The sequence below is a fragment of the Sceloporus undulatus genome, chromosome 1 (genome assembly GCF_019175285.1).
Source record: "Sceloporus undulatus isolate JIND9_A2432 ecotype Alabama chromosome 1, SceUnd_v1.1, whole genome shotgun sequence".
Taxonomy (NCBI): Eukaryota; Metazoa; Chordata; class Lepidosauria; order Squamata; family Phrynosomatidae; genus Sceloporus; species Sceloporus undulatus.
The window spans coordinates 7,760,478-7,777,777 of NC_056522.1; the positions used below are offsets into that span (position 1 = coordinate 7,760,478).

Genomic DNA, 17,300 nt, shown 5'->3' on the forward strand with positions numbered 1-17,300 from the left:
GGCTTCTCTTCTCATCTCATCATATATCTGTGTGCAATTTGCAGTATAGCAAAGACAGGCCTTTTACCGCCCACCTGTTGTTTTTGGGATTGAAGTCCCATCAGAAATGCCAGGTGATGGATGGGATTGACAGTTCCCAAAGGTTTAGGATTGCAGATCAGGCTTATCCCTGACCCTGAGATTTCAGGGCCAAGCCCTGAGATCTAGAGATGACCCCTTCAACTGTCAGCAGGTAAAGGTGAGGTGAAGAGGGGCACCATCACCTTGTGATGTGGTTAAGAATGATACCAGAGGATCCAGTGTGGTACAGTGGTTTGAGTGTGGGACTACAACTCTGGATATCTGAGTTGGACTCCCCGTTCAAGCACAAAAAACACGGGGTGACCTTGGGCAAGTCACACTCTCTCAGCCTCAGAAGATGACAATGACAAACTCCCTCTGAAGAAACCTGCCAAGAAAACCCAGTTATACATTCACCTTAGGGTTGACCACAAGTTACGAACGATTTGAAAGCACTCAAAAATAATAGCAGAGAGTATGTCTGGCATATTTCAAGACAGTGCTCTCATCCTGTGATTCCTCCAGAGAACAGAGATCAGGTCCTGAGATTCATGGCTAAGCCCTAAGAAATGGGAACCCACAGAAGCAAGAATTCCCACCCCTGAAGGACAGCCATACAAACTGGTAGCTGTTCTTGCTGAACCCATCCTACCCAGATGACCCTGCACATCTGGCCTAAGGGCACAGGAGAGGAAGCTCTTATCAGGACACAGCCAACTTTAACAGCTGCTTGCTCCTCTTATCTACAGGACAGCACAGCTTTGCAACTCATCACAGATCTACCCATTAGCTTTTTTGTGGTGTGCATTCAAATCATGTCCGACTTATGATGACATTAGGGCAGGGTGACCAAATGTCATAATCGCAAAGCAGGACAAGGCTGTAGGACATTCAAGAACAATATAGGACATTAAAACTGAAAGCACTCATATAAATATAAAGCAGGTTTCCTAGTCATGCTTAAAATGGAGGACATCTTGGAAATCCTTCTGGATAGAAGGTTGAAATGTAGTACATGTCCTGGAAAAGGAGGATGCCTGGTCATTCTATAAAATCATCCAGCAGGCTGCAAGTGGCCCATGGGCCACCATTCTCTCTGTCCACTTTTATGATCTCAAGAAGCCACTTTCACTTGTTTAAATCCAGAAAACATATTTGATGCTAGCAAAATACAACAAATTCCAAAATCTAGAAAAGAACAATACCTTTACTGGCCAAATATATTGCCTGTTTGTGGATTTTGTTGTATTCCACTCATTTGTTATTGCCTTCATTCTGGCTTTGATTTCTTGCAACACTCCAAGAGTATTGGTTCTGCAAACTCAAAGCCATGGCTTCCTTAATTAAATCCATCCTCCTGAAATGCAAAATTGCTCTTTTCCTACTGACTTTAGTTTAACTAATCTTTATTGGCTCCCTCCTAAGGAGTCACATCATCTCATGATTTACTCAAATCCCAGCAGCCTCAGTTTGATCCCTTTGGCTTCTAGGGAGATTTCAAGTCCAATTTGTTTTCAGACCCACTGATTCATCTTTTATTTTTGGCAATCCAATATTATCTTTTGGGGGGCAGGTCAACTATCCAGATAACTCTTCCAGCACATTTTCAAATAAGATCGTTCCCTTTTGGCCAGCTTTCTTCCCTGTCCAGCTTTCACAATCTCACACACAGAGAAATTGGAAATACTATAGCAGATATTTTATTTAATTTTTATGCTGCCTTTCTCCCAAAAAGGGAACCAAGGCAGCCCACAAGATAAAAACACTTTTAACACTTTACAGTAAAAAAACAATTAAAACAATCCCGCTAAAACTATATAAATGTAACAGTAGACATCCTGTTGTTGTTGTGTGCCTTCAAGCTATTTAAGGCAACCCTCTCAGAGGGTTTTCTTGGCATGTTTTGCTCAGGAGATTTGCCACTGCCTTCCCCTGAGGCTGAGAGCATGTGACTTGTCTCAGGTCCCTCAGTAGGTTTCATCACAGCTGAGCTGGGTACTGAACCCAGGTCTCCAGAGTTGTAGTCCATCGCTCAAACCACTACGCCATGCTGTCTCTCTAGATATCCATTGCCAACCCAAAAACATTTTTTAAAAACTGAAACAAATGAGCATCTAACCACTACACCTTTCTATTTCCAGCCAATGCCTTGCTTAACTTTGTTGCAACAGTTTCTCTTGCACAACATCCAAAAGTACATGCTATCAGGAAAAAGAACAGAAACTATGGCTCCAGGGGATATGTTTTGTGTAGCCTGGTTTCTTTTCAAAGCAACAACTCTGTGGTTTTGAAGCCAGTCTGGTCTCTTCGGCCCCTGTATTATACTAAAGCAATAAGATGCAGCCTCATCCACTCACTTTCTGGAGAGAACTGGGTCATCGTGACTCAAATCTCGTGACTCAAAACCACATTCGCCAGCCATGCAGTCCTGCCCTAGGGCTGCAAACTCACACGGTTGTGGTTGTTGTTGTGTGTCTTCAAGTTCTTTCCAGCTTAAAGTGAATCTATCACAGGGTTTTATCAGCAAGATTTGTTCAGTTTGCCTTTGCCATCCTGTGGCTGAGAGAATGTGACATACCCAAGATCACCCAGCAGATGAGCAGGGATTTGAACCCTGGTCTCCACTGGATTGTAGTCCTATAATCAAATCACTACACTACACTGGCTCTAAGATATACTTTTCAACTAAATATGTTGCAATGTCATCAGCACAAGACAGGAAAATACAAATCTCTTAGCAAGCCACATGGGAGACAAAATCCTTTGGCGGCTCCATTTCTGCACAGATCTTGTTTAAGACCTTGATGATTATCTTTAAACAGAGCTGGATGTGTATCTTTCAGGAATGCTTTAGCTGTGAACACCTGCATGGCAGGGAAGGTTGAACTACAGGCATTTGTGTCTGTTTCTACTCTATGATAATCTGTTATTGTGTGTCTTTAAGGCATTTCCAACTTATGGTGGCCCTAAGGTAGTGAACCTACCATGGGATTTTCTTGGCAAGTTTCTTCAGAGGAAGTTTTCCACTGCCATCTTCTGAGGCTGAGAGAGTGAAACCTGCCCAAGGTCACCCAGCAGGTTTTGTAGCTGACCCAGAATTCGAACCTTGCCCTCCCAGTTGAAGTCCAATGCTCAAACCACTACACTATTCTGGCTCTCATATTGTAGAAATACATTAAAGGCAGCCTTGTATAATTGCAGATTAGCAGTGGGAATTATACAGATGTTGTTGGACTGCAACTCTCAGTAGTTCAAACTAGCATAACCAATGGTGAGGAATGCAGGTAGATGCAGTACAACCTCTGGAACGCCATGCGATTCCCACCTCTGAGCATATTTATGAAAAGGTTGTTTTGTACTCTCAAGGCAGATGATGTGATACAAAATCACATTTACTGTTGTGTATAAAGTCTGGCCTTTGCTCCAATTTAACATTTTGCTCAACTGCTTCTTACTGTCAGACTTCTGTATCCATGGATTCAACCATCTACGGCTTGAAAATATTTGTTTCCCCCCCCCCCCCAAAAAAAAAGCAAACCTCGATTTTCTCCTTTTATATAAGGGACATTATTTTACTAAGAAATTGCATACGGTAGGACTTGAGCATCAACAGATTTTGGTATCCACAGGGGATCCTGGAATCAAACCCCAGTGGATACGAAGGACTCGCTGAAATTAGAATAGAGAGGTAGAAATAGTATCGAATTTTGATCAAGGATACTCTGATTCAAATCTTCATTTAACAACAGGAAACAAGGATGGGTTTTTAGAAGAACAAAACACAAGAGAAAATGACATAATAAAAAAACATTAAGAGGACAATACGCAATACTGCGAGAAACATAGGGGATGCAGAACAGAACTCCATAGGTAGTGCAGTATAAGCTTAATATCACCACTTATAAGGCCTTATATATTTTGCACAATTTTATTAATTGTCCTATATTTTGTAATTACCTGCTTCAAAAATATTCCTCTGGGTTTTATGTAGGCCAAATCCTCATTTAGCCATGGCGAAATGAGTGACTTGGGCCCAAACTCTTTCAATCTTTCAGGATTGTTGTGAAGATGGGTTTGTGACAATGGTGTATCCTTGGAGAAAAAGCAGAGTATTTTTTAAATAGCCCAAATCCAAAGCAAATTTGTAGAATCAATGTAACCTACACAAATGCTAACTCCAGTTCCAAATGACTGAAGTGGATTCCAGTATGTTCCAGTTCAGCCTTGCTAAACCGTGGATTAGGTTGGGAATGTATGCAGCCTTCCAGCTATTACTAGACTGCTACTCCCTGCAGTCTAAGCAGCAATGCCAAAAGTAAGGAATTCTGGGAGTTGCAATCCAACAACATGGAAAACTCCTTGATTCTCACTCATGCTATAATGGCTGTATTATCAAGATTCATTGCATACATGCTTTTGAATGCATTTTTTTAAACACACCTCTGTGCTCCCAGCAAAACCAATGTGCAATCTGCCAAAGCTCACATCCAAACGTAAAGACTACCACAGTGCACAGTGCATGTTTTAGAAAGCTCCTGTCCTGCCGCAGTTAAGGGGGAGGAGAAGAGGAAGAATCAGCTAGCCAAAGCACTGACCTACATTTCAAAGTAATGTGTGCAAAACACAAAAAGGATCCAGAAAGATAAACAAGGGGAAAATATGGACTGCCTCTCAAAGTTAAAAAAGAAACAGTCAACTCATGATTTTGCCTACAGACAACAGAAACAAGGAGATTTTGAACTAAGTTGATAGTAGCAGTGGATACTGTGAGGTTGGTTAGTTACCAGCACAGTCAGTCTTCCATATCCATGGATTCAAGCTTTTATGGCTTGACAATATTCAAAAAAGTATATAAATTCTGAAAATCAAACCTTGATTTTGTCATTTTATGTAAGGGACACCATTTTATTATCCGCTATATTTAATGGGGCTTGAATATCCACAGATTTTAGTATCTATGGCGCATTGCAGACGCGCATAAAGTACGTGCTCAGCATGTACTAGGGTTAGGAAAGGGTGTCCCTTCTGGATGCCCTAACCCTAGTACATGCCGAGCACGTACAAAATGGTGGCACCCTATACACATGGGCGCCACCATTGGTACGTCATGACCGTGCCGCGCAAGGACGCCTGGGACCCTCTTTCCACGGTGCCGGAAGGAGTTCCATTTCGGAGCTCCTTCCAGTTTTGCGTCGCTGGGCGCAGCCTTTAGTGGCCCCTTTCTGTTTGTCCCCGCCACTGTCGGGTGTCCTTGGGGCATGAAGCCCCAATGACACCCCTTTCCAGGCTGCGGGGAAGTGGCCTTTTGTTGCTTCCCCGGAGCCTGGAAAATGGCGGATTGGGGCCTCAGAGACTGCCGCTGTGGCAGCTGAGGCCCCAATCCGGTGGGGAAAGGGCCGGATACAGGCCGCCCAAAAGGGCGGTCTGTAACGCGCCTATGGTATCAGGGAACCAAACCCCATCGGTCACCAAGGATCCACTTCATGAGAGAGTTTGGAACTTGCTGCTTTGAGCAAAGACTTCCTCTTCCCTGTTCTATTCATTGAAAAGACTATAAATCCTTCCAGATCAGCCTCCCTCAACTTGGTGACTTCCAGATGTGTTGAACCACAACTCCCATTATTCCCTGCCAGCATCATCCATCCTTAACCATAGCTGGATGGATGTCTCATACATAGCTAATCACAACCTATATGTAGTAACAGGTATAGCAAAAACAGTGAGCCAGCATGGGCAATGGTTAAGACTCCAATGCTGGGAGACCAGGATTCAAATCCCTACTCAGCTTTGGAGCCCCAACTGGGTCGCTGTGGCCAACTCACGCATTCTCTCAGCCTAAGAGGAAAAAAGAAATCTTATCAAAACAGCAGAGTGGGCATGGCATAGTGGTTTGACTGCTGGAATAGGACTCACACTCAGGGCTGTGGCATCCGTAGTGTCTCTCTCTCTTTTTGTACTGTTTTAAGTTTTACTAAGCATTAATATCACACGACAATAAACCTTGGGCCACCTCAAACGATAAGAGCCACTTCTCCAAGAACATGCCCTCTATGAGACTGCACTGAATCTTATTTGGTACAATGCTTCATTTCAGGGTGCAGGGCACATTGAGACATGGCACCAAACAATACTCAGTGGATACAGAAATAAGGGGTTAAGGTTATACTTCCTCCAATTAGATTCTGTAGTTGTGTGCTTTCCAAGTCATTTCTAGCATATGGCAACCCTATCATAGGGTATTCATGGCAAGATTTGTTCAGAGGTGGTTTGCCATTGCCTTCCCCTTAGATTTGCCCAAGGTCACCCAGTGGGTTTGAATCAAGCTGAGAATCAAACCCTGGTCTCCAAGAGTCCAACACTCAAACCATGATGCCATACTGCCTTTCAAATAGATTTTAGATCTACTCAAATCATACAACCACTTTTCCAGAATTATGCCCTCTATGAAACAGTGTGAGCTGCATTTTGAGCTATACAGTTGGCTCTCCATATCCACGGACAGATTCTTCATCTATGTATTGAACCATCCTCAGCTTGAAAATATTCAAATGGAAAAAAAAATCCCAAATCAAATTTTGTTTTTGCCATTTTATATAAAGAACACCATTTTACTACAACACTGTAGATAATGGGACTTGAGTGTCCATGATCTTAGTACCCTGGAACCAAATTCCAGCAAATACCAAGACCCTACCATACTTACATTTCAGTGCAGGACATTGTGCAAGGCATGCACTTTACATAGCCTAACTATTTCTGGATTGGGCTTGTAGCCTTCGTGGTGCCTTGCACCCACACAAAGCAGTGGAGTGAACATTAGTCAGTGCCAGTTCTATGAAGGCTCTCTTAAACACCTGATTTATTATTTATATATTTATTGCACTTATATCCCTGCCTAAATAAGAGCATAGGAAAATTATGTACAATTTGGACTAGTTCAGTGGTTCCCAGACTTTGGTCCTCTAGAACGTTTTGGACTTCCTGACCCCAGAATTTCTGACTGTTGGTCAAGCTTGCTGGAGCTTTTGGGAGCTGAAGTGTAAAACACCCATAGGACCAAATTTTGGAAATCAATGGACTAGTCTGAAGCTTATTTGGGGGTGTACATCTTTAATACTTTGTCACACCTGCCATGGTCATCACACTTTACTGAAAATAGCACAAAAAACTGACTTTTTTGATGGGAGCTTGCAATTAAAGATCTCCAAGTCCATCAGTTTCAGATGTTTGTGCAAACAAGGAACTGGGGAATAGTTCAATGCTCTCAGCAGAACACCTGTTCTGAAAAGGAACAAAGAGGAGGGAGGAAAAGTTCAGACCCCAAAGACAGAAGAGGTGGCTTTGTACAACTGGAAAGTGATGCCTGCAAAAGGGAAACAGATGGAGAAAACTTTATAGACAGATTGCAACTTCCCCATTCTTGCTGTGATCACACTAGTAAAGGGAACCAGATAAACACCTGTTTCGGAGCATTCTATCTTGCATGTCTCTGCAACAGCAAGACAGAGATCTTACACTCTCTTCCACACTCCTCCCTTGATCCCACCACTTCCTGCCTTATGGCCTACGCAAGTGTGCCATTCAAAGTTTTTTATTTTATAATTTTTAAATGCAATTCCAGAGGTATGCCAATATTTTGGAGAAAAAAATAAAAGAAAGGAGGAAGAAAAAAGCCTGCTGGGGAACAGTGAAAGCAGGGAGACACTACACCATGTAACTGCCCAAAACTGGAACTGCAGCACAAGGAACTTAATGCAATCGAGGACTAATGCTACAGCAGTGCATTTGGGAGCTTGCAGATGGGTTTTTATCAACAGTCTGCCAATGCTTCTAGGGCAAGGAAGCAATGGAGATGACGTTGTAGGAGAAAGTGCCATTTTCCAACTTTAATGCCAGTTTAAAAGCTGCAGCTCATAAGTCCAAGGGGTTCTCCTCTATCCCAGTTCAAAATGGCCTTTGTCCATGGTTGTGGCATGGTTCTTTCTACTGTTACAAGCAAAGAACAATTGAGATTAGGAGTAAAAAGGTGTCACACTGTCTATAGAAATATTTTAAAATATTTCTTTATATATATGAAGTTTTTAAACTATATTTCTATAGAATGTGACAGCTTAGTACTCCTAATCTCAGTTGTGTTCTTTCTCTCTCTCTCTCTCTCTCTCTACACACACACACACACACACACACACACAGAGTTCTTGGATTATGGCCCGAGACCAGGTTTTGAATCCCTGCTCAGCCATTTAGGACCAGAAGAGTCCTCTCTCTATATATACATATAATGTATATGTATTTAAAAAACAACAACTTTCAATTAGAATCATAGAGTTGAAAGAGACCACAAGGCCCATCCAGTCTAAGTCTCTGCCATGCAGGAACTCACAATCAAATTGTACCTTGCAATAAATCAAATCAAATCAATAAAACTATACATAGAATATACAACAAAAAAGACCAAAGTCCTGTGGGGTGAGCTCAGTATCTTGTTAAGCAAAAGTCTTTTTGAAAGCCAGTGACTGAGATGTATGCAATCTTAAATGGTGCAAGGGTCCTTCAGAGGACAAACAACTATAGTACTTAAGCGGATAGGGAAGAATAAAATTGGTTGGCTTCTGTCAATGACAGTTCACCACTATTTCCAGTCCACAGAGGCTGGAAAGGTCGCTGCATTGGACAACAACTCTCAGATCAGCAGGGACACATGCTGGGGATCCTGGGAGTTGTAGTCAATTTTCTTTTCAAGCTCTGGTAATTCACCAGTTTTTTAATTCTCCAAAGAGAATCCCTTTGATCTTTCTCCTTTCTCCCTCTTCCTCACCAAATGCAACTTCCTGAAACAACAGCATGATTCCTCTAAAATGCATAAATCAGATTTCCTTATGCTTGTCCCACATTGCAGCCTCTATAAAGTTAGGGCATGGAAGGAAGCACCATAATTTTATAATCAGAGGCACTAAGCAAAACAAATCAGTATTTACCCTTTGTTTGTTCTTGGCTGCCCCCACCCAGCACATTTCCTGGAAATTGCATCAAGACCATATTTACTTGGCAGTGCATCAGATCAAATGCTAAACCAAGCCTCTGCAATAAGGTCAGACTGACTTCCCCAAATTTCTTCTTTCTTGTAAGAGAGATTTAAGAGGGGAAAAAATGGGTAGGGGAATGAAGAATGCACTTGCATATGCAGATGTGAGCAACCAATAACATCGGCCAGAGGAAGTATGGTGTGGTGGTTTGAGTGTTGGACTATGACTCCAGCAGACGGCCATGGAAGCCCCTGGGAAAGTCACACTCTTCCAGCCTCAGATGGCAAATCTCCGCTGAACAACCCTGCCAAGAAAATCTCGTGATAGGTTCGTCTTAGGGTCACCATACGACAGGACATGGCTTGAAGGCAAGCAACACACACATCCACAAACAAACACATCCACACTTATTTTTGTATCTGCAATTTCCCCAACACTAATTCTGGGTCAATTTAGGCCCAGAATTCACATTTGATACCTTTAGTGCCTTCTATTCACTGCCTTTTGCTTTAAAAAAAAAAAAAAAAAGCTCATCTGGGCTTAAAAACATAACAAAATGCCCCCCCCCTTTGTTGTTGTCCTTGTGTGCCTTCAAATCGTTTCCGACTTACAGCAAACCTAAGGTGAACCTATCAAGGGTTTTCTTGGTGAGTTCCTTCCAAGAGGGTTTGCCATTGCCATCCTCTGAGGCTGAGTGTGTGTGACTTGCCCAAGGTCACCCAGTGGGTTGACATGACCAAGCCAGTATTCAAATCGTAGTCTCCCAGCACTGCACTCCCAGCACTCCCAGCACTGCTCGTTCGTGGCTGTCCAAGGAGATTTGAAAGTTTGCTTGTCTCCCATATTAAGTACCGGTAAATTAAACTGCTCAAAAATACTATAGATTAAGGGGAGGAAGAGAGAAAACTGGGCCAGGTCACTACAAGAATATAAAAATATATTTCAGACTCTCTGTTTGTGTGTCTTCATGTCACCTGTCCACCCCATGAATTCCAGAGTTTTCAAAAGCATACTCCGCACTGTAGAAATAATGCAGTTTGCGACTGCTTTAACTGCCATGGCTTAATGCTATGGAGCTCTGGAATTTGTAGTTTTGTGCAACATGTAGCCTTCTGTCAGAGAGCTCTGGGGCCACTGCAGATTACAAATCCCAGGATTCCACAGCACTGAGCCAGGGCAGTTAAAGCAATGCAATGCAAATTTCTGCAATGCAAATTATACTTTAAGATGCAGAATAGCTGAGCTAGTTTTACTAATTCCTTCCTCTGGAATATAGCATGCCTCAAAACACTCTGCCACCGTACTTCCTTGTAAGGATACATTATTCTCCATTTCAGATCCACACATCATAAAAATACTCCACCCTGGGATTAGTTCTCCCATCTTCCTTATTTGAAAGAAGGTAGTAGGAGCCACCAAATCTCAGTATTGTTCATTATACACCTATTCATCTTCTGGAAGAGGAAACGCCAACAAGCCCTAACAAAAAACAGAAAAGCACAAACTAAAAGGTACAAGTTCAGTCCAAGGTTCAGGAATCATTTAAAGATTGCAGGAAGACACCTTGGGCAAGTCACACTCCCTTAGCCTCATGTGACACCACATTAACTGCCACTGTTCAATGCTATGGAGTTTAGGGATTAGTAGTTTTGTGAGACAGCCATCTCTGTCAGAGCGCTCTGGTGCCACAAAGTACAACTCCCAGAATTCCATAGCGTTCTGGTGCCACAAACTACAACTCCCAGAATTCCATAGCACGGAGCCATCTGTGGCAGTTAAAGCAGTGTCAAACCGGATGCAGCCTCAGTCTCTTTGTTCCTTACTTGGAAATCTGAGTGTTATTTGGTATCCCTTGACACTGGTGGCCAATTTTACAAACTTTATCTTACTGTGTATCCCAATTGCACAACTATACTATGTATCCACATGACACAACTGTTTATCACCATTTGAACTGCCAGGGCTCCCTCCTACGGGACCTTGGGATTTCTAGTTTGGTAAGGGACATGTAAAAAGGAAGTGGACTGGAGCAATGGCTCTCAAACCTTAGACCTCCAATGTTTTGGACTTCAAGACAATTCAGCCAATATGGTCAATGCTCAGGAATTCTGATTTGGGAACACCCATAGATACAAAAGACCCAAGTTTGCAAACTTCTGGATTAGAGGTCTCCCACATATAGAATTCTAGGAACGCTCATGAAACTACAGATCCCAGGATTCCACAAGGCAGCTCAAGTGATATTGAATGGCTACGATAGGAACGATGGTACTTACTTGTGATACATCCATTTCCAGCAGAGGTGGTCTGAACATCCTGCATCCTGCCTACTAGGAGCAAATAGGAGGAACAACCCAATCCATAGGATGTTCCAACCTTCTCTACTGGGAAATCATAGAATCATAGAGTTGGAAGAGACCACAAGGGCCATCCAGTCCAACCCCTTGCCATGCAGGAAATCTAAATCAAAGCATCTCCGGCAGATTGCAATGTATCTAGTCCAATTCTTCAGTGTGTACGGTAGTCAAATTTTGCACTTGTCTCCATAGTGCATCCTTGTAAATGTATGATTTCTGATAGCTAAAAGGCTCTACCTCCCAACCACTGTTGATTCAGGATATGCCCCATAATGTTGACCTGTGCTTGGTTCAATTTGGTGGACTTCCGTGTCCAACACCCTCAAGCTGGTCCCATTGTTGGTCTACAACAGGACTGGACAAACCTATGGCCAGAGCCTATGTTGTGGGTGAATGGTCATGGCCAGCTGACAAAGTGTGGGAACTGTAGTCCAAAAAGGGGGGGGGGGGAGGAACTCCCCCTAGTTCTGCTTTTAAAAACTATTATTTTTCACTGAAGCTTCAGGGTCCACCATCTGGGGATACATGACATACAGAAGTGATGTGAGGAAACACACATGCAGAATTAAGGAACAGAGCATTTCTAAGCACATGAGGTTCTCTGCAGATGTGTTGAACCACAAATCCCTCAGCCCCTTGCCAATGATTAGGTTGGGTGAGGACCATAGCTTCAACTTGTAGAGCCATTTTGGAGGGTCAAAGGTTCCTCACCCATGGCTTTGAGTGAGCGTGAATTTACATTATGCAATTATAGGAATTTGATCCGTCCTAGGGAATCCATCTTGAGGAATTTGCACTTTGGAGAGATGTACTTGGATTTTTCTGCTGGAGAATTCTAATTCAGTTTTTCTCAAACTTTGGGTCCTTTAGATCAGTGGTTCCACATTCTGGTCCTCCAGGTGTTTTGGACTTCAACTCTCAGAAGCCCCAACCATCTTGGCCATTGGTCTGGGATTCTGGGAACAGAAATCCAAAACACCTGGAAGACCAGACTTTGAGAATCACTGCTCCAGACATTTTGTACTTCAGCTCCCTGAATGCCTGACTGATGGCAAAGCTGGCTTGGGCTTCTGGGGGTCCAAGTCCAAAAACCTTGGAGGATCAAAATTTAGGAATCTCTGCTCTAGATGTTCTGAACCTCAGTGCTCAGAAACCTCAGCCAGCTTGGCCAAAGGTGAAGGATTCTGGGAGCTGATGTCCAAAACATCTGGAGAACCAAAGATTGAAAAATACTGCTCTACCTGCATTACAGTGCTAGAGCTCTCTAGCAGAGAAGCTGCAATTACTCTACTATTTGAGTGCTGGACTACGACTTTGAAAAGCAAGGTTCCATGAGACCCACTGGGGGACCTTGGGAAAATTACACTCTCTCAGCCTCAAAGGATGGAAATGGCAAACTCCCTCTGAAGAAAACCTGCCAAGAAAACCCAATGATAGATTCACCTTAGGGATGTTATAAATTGGAAATGACTTGAAGGCACACTACCAACAACTATATATGCCAAGCTTGTGTAGGATGCAGCCATGACAGCAAAGGCAGTACTAAACTGCTCTAATTGTGCAGTGCAGATTGTTTTCTATCTCAAATTTCAGTTCAGAAGATTGTGTAAACATACGTAATTTTGTGCATTTTGGTTGGCTCCATAAAACCATTGATGTTTTGTGGATTTTGGATGTTATTGTAGAAGACTGTGGTGTTGTTGTTTTTTAAATTCAGCTGTCTAAACTGGATTTTGTTGTTGCTAAAATACCTGCAATCACTTGATGTCTCGTCAAAGGCTTTCATGGACGGCATCCATTCTTTTTTGTGAGTTTTTTGGGTTATGTGGCCATGTTTCAGAAAAGTTTCTTCCTGACGTTTCGCCAGCATCTGTAAGCAAAAACCTGCTATCTTTCTCTGAAGATGCCAGCCACAGATGCTGGCGAAATGTCAGGAAGAAACTTTTCTGGAACATGGCCACATAGCCCGAAAAACCCACAAAAAACTACACTTGATGTCTCTTTTTTCCCCACCCCAGTTTACTGCAACAGCCTTCAGATCTTTGGGGGCCTAGAACTCACCATCAACTGACACAAACATTTGAGGACACACATGTTTTAAAAACAATGTGTGAGAATGGTGATAAAGTTATTTATGCTGGGATAGGGATAGATAATTTGTAACCCTCTAGAGACTGCATTGCCCAGCAGTCCCATCCAGAATGCACAATAGGAAGGAATAGAGGTCAGTGCAGTGGTCCAAACACACCTGGAAGACCACAAATCATCTGGCAAACGTAGGCCCGTTACAAATGGGCAGGAAAGTACGTGCTCAGCACATACTAGGGTTAGAAAGGGGTGTCTCTTCCAGACGCCCCTAACCCTAGTATGGACTGAGTCCATACGAAATGGCGGCGCCCATTCCACATGGCCACCGCCATCTTGACGTAGCGGATGCACTGCGTCCGCATGTCGCGCCCCAGAAATGATGTCGCGAGTGCGCACTTCGGCACTTGTGGCGTCTCTTCCAGGGCGCAGGAAGGAGCATGATTTTCACGCTCCTTCTTTGCAGCGTCCGGGAACCGCACCGTTTGGCTGCTACGGTTCCCAGATGCTGCAACTGGCGGCGGCAGCAGACTGCCGCTTTTCGGCGGTCTGTAACCCGCCGTAGTCTCAAGGTCAGGATGCAGCTTAACTCTGGGTTCTGAATCTGTACTGTAGAAATAATCCAGTTTGATACCACTTTAGCAGCAATGCTCATTGATATGGAATTTTGGGTATTGTTGTTTGTTGCGGCACCAGAGTTCTGATAGAGAAGGCTGAGTAGGTAAAAAACTATAATTCCCAGAATTCCATAGCATTGAGCCATGGTAGTTAGAGTGGTGTCAAACTGGATTTTTTTTCTGCAATGCAGACGCAGCTTTGATGCTAATGATGACCTACAATGGGCTGAAGCCACTGAAACCCACTGCATGAACCTGGTCAAGTCATATTCTCTCAGCCTCAGAGGAAGGAAAAGGCAACCCTCTTCTGAACAAATCTTGCAAAGAAAACACTGTGATAGGGTTTGCCTTAAGTCAGAAGGTACACAATAACAACAACTCCAAATTGGCCACATTTTGCCAAATAAAACATATTGTTGTTGTCGTGTGCATTCATGATGTTTCTGACTTATAGCAACTCTAAGGCGAACCTATCATGAGGTTTTCTTGGCAAGATTTCTTCAGAGGTGGTTTGCCATTGCCTTCCCCTGAGGCTGAGACAGTGTGGCTTGCCTAAGGTCACCCAGTGGGTTTTATCACTGGAATTGAACCCTGGTCTCCAGAGCCATAGTCCAACACTCCAACCACTATGTCATGCTGGCTCTTAGAAAACCCACATTCACAAAGGTGAATAAACTGGACGGAGTGTACCTTTGAGCGTGGCTTAACTCCATTTTAATTAACACAGAACCAGAGAATGCATTCCATTGTTATTATAAAAGGCCCAAGAGTAGCTGAAAATAGATCTACCATCCACAACTAAATTAGTAATAGTAATAGCTGTATAGCTATTGTTGCCATTACTGTTATATACCCACCTTGCCCCATGGATCAAGACTGAGAACAACAACAATCAAGACACACACCCCCCCATCAGTTAAACCACATCCATTAAAATACAATAATTTAAAAAGGACAAAAATTCAAAGATATAGCCATGTTAGTCTGCAGAATCAGTATGTAGAGAGATCTTGTAGCACCTTTGAGACTAAGTGAAAGAAAGAAATTGGCAGAATGAGGTTTCATAGACTTAAATCTACTTCCTCAGATCCGTTTGGTGATGCACCAAATGCATCTGAGATTTAGATGCATCAAATGTATCTGGGGAAGTAGACTGAAGTCTACAAAAGCTCATGCTGCCAATTTCTTTCTTTCAGTTAGCCTCAAAGGTGCTGCAAGGTCTCTCCACGCACTTAAAAATAAGATATATACCTATTAAAACAATTTAACTTTCAAGTCCACTCTGGATAAATTTGCTGGAGGTAATTGCGCCCCACTTTAACTTCCCCCGCTATTACCTAAGGTCAACTTGGGATCTGTAGTTTGCTGAAAGGCATGGCAAACCCTGCTGTTGAGGCCTCATACTGCACGGAGCAAACAGAGAAAAGCTCAAGCCCCTGCCCAAACTACAAGTCCCAGAATGCCCCAGGACAGGGTTAAATGCTAGACTGCAGCCACTCACTCACAAACCACAAGGCTGCGAGTTCAACCCCATCCAGGGGCCCAGGGTTGACTCAGCCTTGCATCCTTCTGTAGTTTGGTAAAATGAGTACCCACTTGTTGGGGACAATTGGCTTACACTTTGTAAACTGCTAAGGCAGTGCCTATGTGCAGTGATACGCAGTGTACAGTTGGCCCTCTGTTTTTGCGGGGATCTGTTCTGGACACACACACCCCTGAGGAAATGGAGGCTCGCGCATATTCAAGCCCCACTGAAAATAGCAGAGGTTTTTCGCAGATTCTCAAGGCTGAGGATCTCAGATCCGCAATCTAGGAGGGGCAACTGTAGGAATATACTTGGTACTGGAGCCAAAGGAATTAAACTGGTATCAGACTGGAGAGGAACTGCAGTCTAGACACACCTTGATGATCTCATCCAGTCCATCCTCTACTCCCCCGACCCATATAAGACTTGATCTCTCTCTCCTCTTGACTCCCTCCATTTCTTTAGAGGACACTGCAGTGCAGCACCCCAAATCCCACCCTCAGCCCCCAAGCCCTTCTTAGGCCCTGATCCCCAATTCAGTGCTGCATCCTCAGACTCAGAAGTAAGCCCCCTTCACTCCAGGCCAAAAAGACAGGGTTCCTTGCTCAAACCATTTTATTTTTTTATTTGACTGACATCCTGCCTTTGACAGCTGACAAATAAAATTCTAAAAAGATATTGCAACAAGAGAATTAAAACCTCACCTAAAAGCAATATAAAATTACACTGAAACCACACTAAAACCACGATCCCCACCCTATATATAAACCAAATAGCCAAGCCAATGATTACACATTAAAAGTCAATGGGAAAAGATTTCAACCCCAAAACTTTGGAGAGAGGGGGAAAGATTGCACCCTAAACCAGTGCCCCCCCCATTATGCCCTATGAGAGCTTTGGACTTCATCTCCCAGAATCCCAGACTATTGGCCAACATGGCTGAGGCTTCTGGGAGCTGAAACGTTGGCGACCACTACCCTAAAGTTCGAGGGGGGACGAGAGACTACAACCCCAATTCTCTGGAAGGAAGGGAGAGAATGCACCCCCAAATCCTGGGGAGGGAGGGCAGATGGAAACCCCAAACCTTGGAAGGAGGGGAGGTTGCAATTGGGGGGGGGCAGGATACTTGCAACCCCAGCTCCTGAGAGTGGAGAGAGTTTGTAACCCCAAACCTTGGGGAGAAGAAAGACTGCACCCCCAACAGCTTAGGAAGAGGAAAAGGTTGTACCCCCAAAAGCTTATTAGAGAAAACAGATTGTAAGCCCAAAACCTTAGGGAGAGAAAAAGGCTGCAAATCCAAAAGCGTAGGAAGACTAAAGATTGCACCTCCAAAACCTTAGAAAGGTAAAAGGTTGCACCCCAAAACCTTGGAAAGAAAAGAAGGTTGCACCCCAAAAGCTTAGGAGGGACAAAGATTGCACCCAACCCTCCTCTCCTTGGTTCCCAGCCCTTAGCAAGGAGGCCCAGGCCCTAACCTTCTACCTGAAGCAGAGGGGCCTCTCCGGAACAGTGGCAAAGGTTTCCTCTTCTCCTCCCAGGGACCAGGCCAGCCTCGCCCCGTTTGCTTTTTATCTCCGGCTCCCAGCTTCCCAGGCCCCGCCCCCGGATGACTCATCCTCACGTGGCTCCG

At 43.7% G+C, this 17,300-nt stretch overlaps 1 protein-coding gene across 3 annotated transcripts in view; it reads right to left on the reverse strand.

Annotated features, from left to right (window-relative positions):
* CTSB (cathepsin B) overlaps nt 1–17,297 on the reverse strand; it is a 34,279-nt gene extending 16,982 nt beyond the window's left edge. Inside the window, exons 1-2 of one of the 3 annotated variants that reach the window (XM_042468800.1) lie at nt 17,153–17,261; nt 4,018–4,152 (exon numbers count right to left, since the gene is read on the reverse strand). Coding sequence is in view for 1 of the 3 variants with exons in the window: in XM_042468791.1 (XP_042324725.1) it covers nt 17,153–17,285 (133 nt within the window). In the remaining 2 variants the exon portion in view is untranslated. Of the gene's footprint in view, nt 1–4,017; nt 4,153–17,145 lie in introns of all 3 variants that reach the window. The other 2 variants (XM_042468791.1, XM_042468809.1) reach the window with 2 other exon arrangements.
* Nucleotides 17,298–17,300: the final 3 nt, after the last annotated feature.